Source organism: Sorghum bicolor, unplaced genomic scaffold (genome assembly GCF_000003195.3).
Source record: "Sorghum bicolor cultivar BTx623 unplaced genomic scaffold, Sorghum_bicolor_NCBIv3 super_659, whole genome shotgun sequence".
In the NCBI taxonomy this organism is placed as follows: domain Eukaryota; kingdom Viridiplantae; phylum Streptophyta; class Magnoliopsida; order Poales; family Poaceae; genus Sorghum; species Sorghum bicolor.
Window position 1 is genome coordinate 1 of NW_018396634.1, and position 8422 is coordinate 8422.

Genomic DNA, 8422 nt, shown 5'->3' on the forward strand with positions numbered 1-8422 from the left:
TACTGGTGTTGCTTCACCCGCTCCTGGTGCGCCAGCGGGTGACCTCGCTGCCCCTGGTGCACAGCCAGCGCCTTCGTGTCTACCGCCGTTGCCTCGCCACTACTAGCTAACTATCGTAGTGCGCTGGCTGATCCGCAGTGGCGTGCCGCTATGGCGGAGGAGTTTTAGGCTCTCGTTGACAATGACACCTAGCGCCTGGTTCCTCATCCACCTTGCGCCAACATCGTCACTGCAAGTGGATTTTCAAGCACAAGTATAATGCTGATGCTGATGGTTTGCTTGCTCGGCACAAGGCTCGTTGGATTGTCCGGGGTTTCTCTCAACAGTACGACGTCGACTATGATGAGACCTTCAGTCCAGTTGTCAAGCCGGCCACCATTCGCATCGTTCTCAGCATTGCTGCCTCGCGCTCTTGGCCAATCCACCAGCTTGACGTGAAGAACGCCTTTCTTCATGGTCATCTTCAGGACACCGTCTATTGTCAGGCTTCGTCGACCCTTTTGCTCCTGATCATGTTTGTTGCAGAGGTCTCTTTATGGTCTGAAGAAGGCACCTCGGGCGTGGCACCAGCGGTTTGCCATGTATCTTCGACAGCTCGGGTTTCAGCCCTCAGCCACCGATGCGTCTCTATTTATAAAGATGGAGACAGTGTCGCCTACCTGTTGCTCTACGTCGACGACATTGTCCTGACAGCCTCTTCTCCAGCACTTCTTCGTCACATCACTGAGTGTCTTAGCTCAGAATTTGCGATGACGGATCTCGGCGCGCTTCACCACTTCCTCAGCATCTCCGTCACGCGCTCGGCCAATGGCATGTTCCTCTCCCAGCGCCAGTATGCTGTTGAGCTTCTCTAGCGTGCTGGCATGTCAGAGTGTCATCCCACCTCGACACCTGTGGACTCTTAAGCCCAAACTGTCCGCTGCTGATGGTCCTCCCGTCGACGTGTCAAGGGCCTCGAACCCCTGACTGGCCGGACCTCGGCTACATAGCTCGTAGCCGTTGTTCGTCACGCCGGCGAGGTTATGCCCCTCGGCTGTCGGCTTAACAGAGAGGGAGGGAGATTAGGGATAACTTCTTCGTTAATCTCAACTGTTCCCGCGTAATATATGGCCCGTGGCCTAACAGATGGAGAAGGCTCTCCTTGATTGTAGGACTAATCCAACAAGGAAACAACTAATCAGTTAGCTAACTTTCCTCCTAGCCACTCGCCTGCCCTTCCTGCGCCCTGGCTGTGCGCTCGGCCCCTGCTCGCTTGGCCGCCTGGCGCATGTCACGGGCTCTCCTGCGCCTGACGTATGTGCGACCGCACATGACATCTCTCCCGCCGTCGAAGACCAGCTCGTCCTCGAGCTGAAAATCAGGAAAGCGAGCACGGAAGTCGTCGAAGTCTTCCTAGCTCGCAGACGCTGCTGGCTCATCTTTCCACTGGACTAGCACCTGTCGCACTCTGCGTGCCATCCGGGCAGCGGTGATCTTGCCAGGCGCTGACACTACGGCGCTGCTGTGGGTTGGCGGCAGTGCCGGGGGCGTGGCCGGGGGCGTGCCGACGAACTTCTTGAGCACCCCGACGTGGAACACATCATGGAGGCAGGCCGCCGGGGGAAGCTGCAGCCGGACAGCCACGGCGTTGATGACCTCCACGACGTGGTATGGCCCGACGAAACGTGGTTTGAGCTTGTCGGCGGTGGTACGTGGCAGGGACATTGCTGGGCGCTGCCGGAGACGAAGGAGTGCCCAGTCACTGACTTGGTAAGCCACTAGGCGATGATGCTGGTCGTAGACACTCTTCTAGACTGCCTGTGCCTGTTCGAGGCGATAGCGGACGTTGTCGAGGAAGGCTGCGTGGTCCTCCATCTCCTGGGCAACAGCAGCAACGCGCGTCTCGCCGGGCTCATAAGAGCGGATGGTCGCCGGGTTGCGGCCATAGACCACGCGGAACGGTGTCTCCCAGAGCGACGATTGGAAGGTGGTGTTGTAGGTGTACTCGGCCCACAGGAGCCAACGGAGCCACTGCCGAGGACGGTCGCCGGTGAAGCAGCGGAGGTACATGATGATCACCCTGTTGGCGGCCTCCGTCTGGCCATCCATTTGCGGGTGAAAAGCCGACGACATGAAGAGCTTGGTGCCGGTGAGGCGCATGAGCTCGGTCCAGAACGCGGACGTGAACATCGGGTTGCGGTCCGAGACAATGGACTGCGGAACACAATGAAGGCAGACGATGTCGCCAAAAGCTTGGGTGACGGTCTGGGCGGTGTAGGGGTGCGCCAGCGGGATGAAGTGGCAGTACTTGCTGAAGCGGTCGACGACGGAGAGGATGACCGTCTTGCCCTGCACTCGGGGTAGCGCCTCAACGAAGTCGATGCCGATGTCGGCCCAAACGCTGGAAAGGATTGGCAGCGGCTGCAGCAGACCGGCCGGCCTCAAGTGGTCCGACTTGTACTTCTGGTATGTGGCGCCTTCACAAATTCCTGCACCAAATGACGCATGTTGGGGAAATGAAAGTCACGCCGTAGACGGTGCAGCGGTGAATGCCTTCATGGTCGTCGTCGTGGACCGCGACCAAGGAGTGGCGATGCTGGTGGTATGTAGAGGCCGCCCTCCATGGCGACCATGCCATCGGTGATGGTCCACGGTGCGGCGCGGGAGCCCGCACGGAGCTCATCGTGGATGGCGACCAGCGCTGGATCAGTGGCCTGGGCGTGGCGGAGGCGTTCGATGAAGTCGAACCGGGGCGCCGAGGTGGCCAGCAGCTCGCCCTTGTTGTCGCAGCGGGATAGAGCGCGGCGACGGCGTTTGTTTCGCCCGAGCGGTACTCCACTGTGAAGTCGAAGCCCAAGAGCTTGCCGACCCAGTGCTGTTGCGGTATCGTGGCGAGGCGCTGGTCGAGGAGGTATTTCAGACTGTAGTGGTCCGTCTTGACGAGGAAGCGGCGCCCCCATAGGTAGGGCCTCCAGTGCCTGAACAAGGCCAATGAGCTCGCGCTCATAGGCGGCCAGGGCGCGGTGACGTGGTGCCACTGGCCTCCGGCCACCGGGTGTCCCTCCTGGACGAGAACGGCCCCAAAGCCGAACCTCGACGCGTTGCACTCCACGACGAATAGCTTGGCGAAGTCGGGCATGGCGAGGATGGGGCCCGACGTGACCGCCGCCTTGAGTGCTGAGAATGCCGTGGCAGCTGCGTCGTCCCACGAGAAGCCATCCTTCTTGAGAAGCGCCGTCAGGGGCGCGGCCACCGTGCCATAGTTATGCACGAACTTGCGGTAGTACCCCGCGAGCCCGAGGAAGCCATGAACGGCGGAGCGCGGAGCCGGCCAGTCATGAATGGCCTGCACCTTGGCCGGATCCATGGCGACGCCCGCAGCGGAGATGATGTGGCCAAGGTAGACGACGGCGGGGGCACCGAAGGAGCATTAGGTGCGCTTGACGAAGAGCTGGTGGCGGCGGAGCTTGTCGAGGACAGCACGAAGGTGACACAGATGATCTGCCCATGTCTTGCTGTAAATCAAGATATCGTCAAAAAACACCAAGACGAAACGGCGGAGAAACGGCCAGAGTACGTCGTTCATCAAGGCTTGGAATGTGGCCGGCGCGTTGCAGAGTTCGAACGCCATGACCAAGAACTCGTATAGGCCGTCATGCGTGCGGAACGCCGTCTTGTGGACGTCCTCGGGCCGCATGCGGACCTGGTGGTACCTCGACCGCAGATCGAGCTTGGAGAAGAATTTTGCGCCGTTGAGCTCGTCCAGCAACTCATCCACCACCGGGATCGGGAAGGCGTCCTTGATTGTCATCGCGTTCACGGCCCGGTAGTCGACGCAGAAGCGCCATGAGCCGTCGGGCTTCTTCACGAGGAGGACCGGCGACGAGAACGACGAGTCGCTGCGGCGTACGATCCCTTGTTCAATCATGGCGGCACATTGCCGCTCGAATTCGTCTTTGTCGGCAGCCGGGTACTGGTAGGGGCGTACGGCTACCGGCTGCGCATCGGGCTTTAGCAAGATGCGGTGGTCGTGGGCGCGCTTGGGGGGAGGCCGGTCGGTGTGGCGAAGACCCCCCGCAAACGCGTCGAGGAGGGCCTCCAAAAGGGGTTCACCGACTGATAGGGCGCTCAAGGCCGGGCCAGCCGCGGTGGGCACTCCAGCCCAGGAGGCGATGCGGCCCTCGTGCTGGAATGACATGCGCCTGTTGGCCAGGTCCCAAACAATGGGCCCCAGCGCACCGAGCCACTTGGTGTCGAGGACGATGTCGTACCCAGCTAGGGGCATGACGAAGAGGTTCGCCGGAAACGTGGCACTGGCGATGAGCAGTGGTGCATCGCGGATGACGCCAGCGCAGGTGATCCTCTCGCCATTGGCCACCATGGCTGTGAGGTGGGGCCGCTGACAGAGGGGCAGTCTGGACCGCCGCCCTGCCTCCTTGGAGATGAAATTGTGGGTGCTGCCGGTGTCGAGGAGGGCGACGAGCGAGGCGGCCCCTAGCGTCAATGCGAGCTGCATGGTGTCCGTCATGGACACGCCGGCCACGGCCTGCAGTGAGAAGCTGGGAGCCTCCTTGTCCCCCGCGTTAGTGGCGTTGTCGGTGTTGTCGATCTCCACACCGTAGACGAAGAAGATCCGCTTGCAAAACCTGTTATGGCCACGAGAATACTTTTCATCACATTTAAAACATAGGCCAAGGCGGTGATGTGCCGCCTGCTCCGCCGTGGAGAGGCGCCGCTGGTTGCCCTCGCGGCATCCCTGGTCGGCACTCGCCGGTGGTGCGGGCAGTGCCAGCTGCTGTGGCGGCGCGGGAAGAGCCTGGCAAGGCGGCAGCGGCAGCAGCAGACCGCGCGCGGCTGGCCGAGCCGGGGCCTTGGTCTGCCTGTCAATCTCCATGAGCTCCACCTGACGCGCCAAACTCATCGCGGTGGCGAGTGTCTCGGGGTTGTGGATGCGCATCGCGTGACTCAGAGGCGGAAGGAGGCTGCCAGTGTAGAGCTGGACCTGTTGGATCTCGTCAAGCCGACCTGCACGGGGAAGGAGTGCTTGGAACCGATTGGAGTACTCCACCGTCCTAGCGCGCCGGCACTCCGAGACCTCGAACAGGGGAGCCGATCGGAGAGGAGGGCCGAACCGCAAATGGAGGAGTTACTTGAACCGACTCCAGCGCGGCGTGCCTTCATCCTCCTGGAGCTGGATGTACCACAGCTGGGCCATGTCTTCGAGGTTGTACGAGGCCATCCAGACCTCTTCCGGCATGGTTCTCTGCTGGTGAAAGTAGGACTCACATCGATTGATGAAGATCAGTGGGTTGCATTTGCCGTTGAAGCGCGGAAAGTCCATCTTCTGTAACCGCGGTGGCCGGTCGTTGTGACGGTTGCCGTCGGTACCCGCTGAGGAAGAGCTCGACTTGTCCTTCAGGGCCGCCATGTCGGCCTTCATGGACGCCATATCTGCGGACAGGTCCTTGAGCATCTTGGTGAGGTCGGCGATGGACTGGTCGCCCATGATCGGCTGGGCAGCGGTGGACGCGGTGGAGGAAGAAGGGGATGGCGGTGGTGAGGTTGATGGTGCGGCTGTGGTGGGTAGGCTGGTGGAGCGGGAGCGAGGCGGCGAAGATCGCCGGACTCGTGATACCAGGTGGTCAAGGGCCTCGAACCCCTGACTGGCTGGACCTTGGCTACGTAGCTCGTAGCCGCTGTCCGTCACGCCGGCGAGGTTATGCCCCTCGGCCGTTGGCTTAACTGAGAGGGAGGGAGATTAGGGATAACTTCTTCGTTAATCTCAACTGTTCCCGCGTACAAGCATATATGGCCCGTGGCCTAACAGATGGCGAAGGCTCTCCTTGATTGTAGGACTAATCCAACAAGGAAACAACTAATCAGTTAGCTAACTTTCCTCCTAGCCACTCGCCTGCCCTTCCTGCGCCTTGGCTGCGCGCTCGGCCCTGCTCGCTTGGCCGCCCGGCACACGTCGCGGGCTCTCCTGCGCCTGACGTATGTGCGACCGCACATGACACGACGACCCTGCTCTCTACCGCAGCCTTGCTAGTGCGCTGCAGTATTTGACGCTCACATGTCCAGACTTGGCCTATGCAGTTCAGCAGGTATGTCTGTTCATGCATGATCCGCGAGAGCCGCGTCTCGCTCTCGTCAAGCGCATTCTTCGCTATGTCAAGGGTACCCTTTCGCAAGGTCTGCATATTGGCACTGGTCCTGTTCGCTCTCTCACGGTGTACTCTGATGCCTTCTGTGATAACGTTAGCGTTGTATACATGATAGCTAACCCTGTTCATCATCGCCAGACCAAGATATTGAGATCGACATTCACTTCGTTTGAGAGAAGGTGACTCTTGGCGAAATACGGGTCCTCCATGTACCGTCGTCTCACCATCATGACTAAGGGTCTTCTGACTAAGGATCTTTCTGTACAGTTGTTCAGTGATTTTAGGTCCAGTCTGTGCGTCCGTGATTCTCTCGCTTCGACTGCAGGGAGTGTTAGATATATGTATATCTAGGGGGTTAATTGTATATTGCTTACTTGTAACTCAAGTCATTATTGACTATAGAATCAAAGCCACCCAACCCAAGGGGTATGAGGTGTTTGCCATAATTCTACATTTAGTTCGCGAAAAGTTTTGGGTTCGGGAACCGTAGCACTTTTGTTTGTATTTGATAATTATTGTTCAACCATGGACGGACTAACTAGGCTCCAGCACCATCCTTGTTCACGGGCCCATCGTCCCTTCGTGATGGTTATCTGCATCAAGGTGATGTGGATCAGCTGCCCTCCCTCCCTGCCTGCTTGCACCTGTAGCAAATTGAGATTTTGCTTCTTGTGCTGCCGCTGTTGCGATCAGGTAGCAGCAAAAAGACAGGCTGGAGTGCACATATGTGTGGTGGTTGGCTTCTCCCTGAACCACTGGGCCAATTGGTTCCAGGACCTCAATGAATTTGGTCGGCCCAAACCTAATAATTAGCTAAATGGAGGTTGGTCTAGGATTGGATTGACCCATTGCAACCCAGCTGCACCGCTGCAGTTGATACATCATGTGATAGCAGTTCACACTTTTATCTGAAACGCCATATCTTTTACTAACTAGTAGCTTCTCATGCTTATTTTTTCAACTACCGCAGGTATAGAGCTGTCACAAGTGCCTACTACAGAGGTGCTTTGGGAGCTCTGCTAGTCTATGATATCACGAAACGCCAGAGCTTTGACCACATACCTCGCTGGCTGGAAGAACTTCGGGGCCATGCTGACAAGAACATTGTCATCATGCTGGTCGGCAACAAGAGTGACCTTGAAGAGGAGCGCGCTGTAAGCAGCGAGGATGCCAAGGAGTTTGCTGAGAAGGAGAACCTCTTCTTCCTCGAGACATCTGCGCTGCAGGCGACTAATGTCGAGAAGCCTTCCAGACCGTCTTGACAGAGATCTTTAAGATCCACAGCAAGAAGAACATGGCAGCAGACCCAAAGGCCAATGGGGCTGCACCTTCGCTGGCAGGGAAGAAGGTCATCGTCCCAGGCCCAGCTCAGGAGATCCCTAAGAGCAAGTGCTGCAGTTCCATGTGACATGTTCTGAATTTATTTGGGTTTGTTTGTGTCCAAAATATTCTCGATATCTTTGTGGATGTACATCTATACTGGAATAGGCTTAGATTTGAAATACTGGTTATCTTTGTGTTCGGAACGAAGGGAACGATATCATAGTTTAGATTTGTCACCCGTCTCCAAGGTGACACGAGGAGGATAGGGACCGAGGAGAAAAGCTCTGTTTGCATAGACTTGTTGGATTAATTACAAAAAATAGAAGTGTATGCAGAATTATTATTTTTACGATGCCTTGAAACCTTTGTGTACAGTGAGACACCGATACAATACAACTGTATCAACCTGCTTGTGTGATAACCTTTGGTGTGCATGGACCGTCTGCACCGTATGGGTTTATAATTACACAAAACTGTCTGTATTATAGTGCCATTTGTTTTCCGTATATAAGATGGAATATATTCGTATAAGGGCGCGCCCACAACAGTAAGATCAGTTACTAACTCTAAGTCAATCTCTTCAATAGTGTTAGCTTTTAATAATGGCTCGTAGTCTGACATGTTGAAATATGTGTGAGCCTAGCTTTTGATCAAGAGCTAATTTGTCTCTTTCATTAAATATGGAAAAAGTGCTTAGAGATAGCTTATGAGTCATCCATTGCAGGTGCCTTAGTATGGTGGTGCGTAGACTGTTGAAAGTGAATGTAAATGAATAGTCATTTGGGAACAACTGTTGTTTTTCATTGATCTTATAGAATATATACAAGTGAAGGAGTGTCTCCAAGAGACAACCGTTCACCAAAGGACATGCTCTTTGGTGACATGATTAACTGCTAATCTCTAATACTAATCCTAACTACTCGTACGGATGTCATACGAATCCGTACGGACAGATG

General features: G+C 56.5%; 1 protein-coding gene and 1 pseudogene across 1 annotated transcript; one reads left to right on the forward strand and one right to left on the reverse strand.

The window, feature by feature from the left end:
- Positions 1-1788: 1788 nt before the first annotated feature.
- Positions 1789-3346, reverse strand: LOC110431554. Its single transcript, XM_021450662.1, has 2 exons — positions 2533-3346; positions 1789-2468 (listed from the first exon to the last, which is right to left on the reverse strand). The coding sequence occupies exons 1-2, from the start codon at positions 3344-3346 to the stop codon at positions 1789-1791; spliced, it is 1494 nt and encodes a 497-aa protein (XP_021306337.1).
- Positions 3347-4836: 1490 nt separating this feature from the next.
- On the forward strand, positions 4837-7887 carry LOC110431555 (annotated as a pseudogene).
- The last annotated feature ends 535 nt before the right edge of the window (positions 7888-8422 follow it).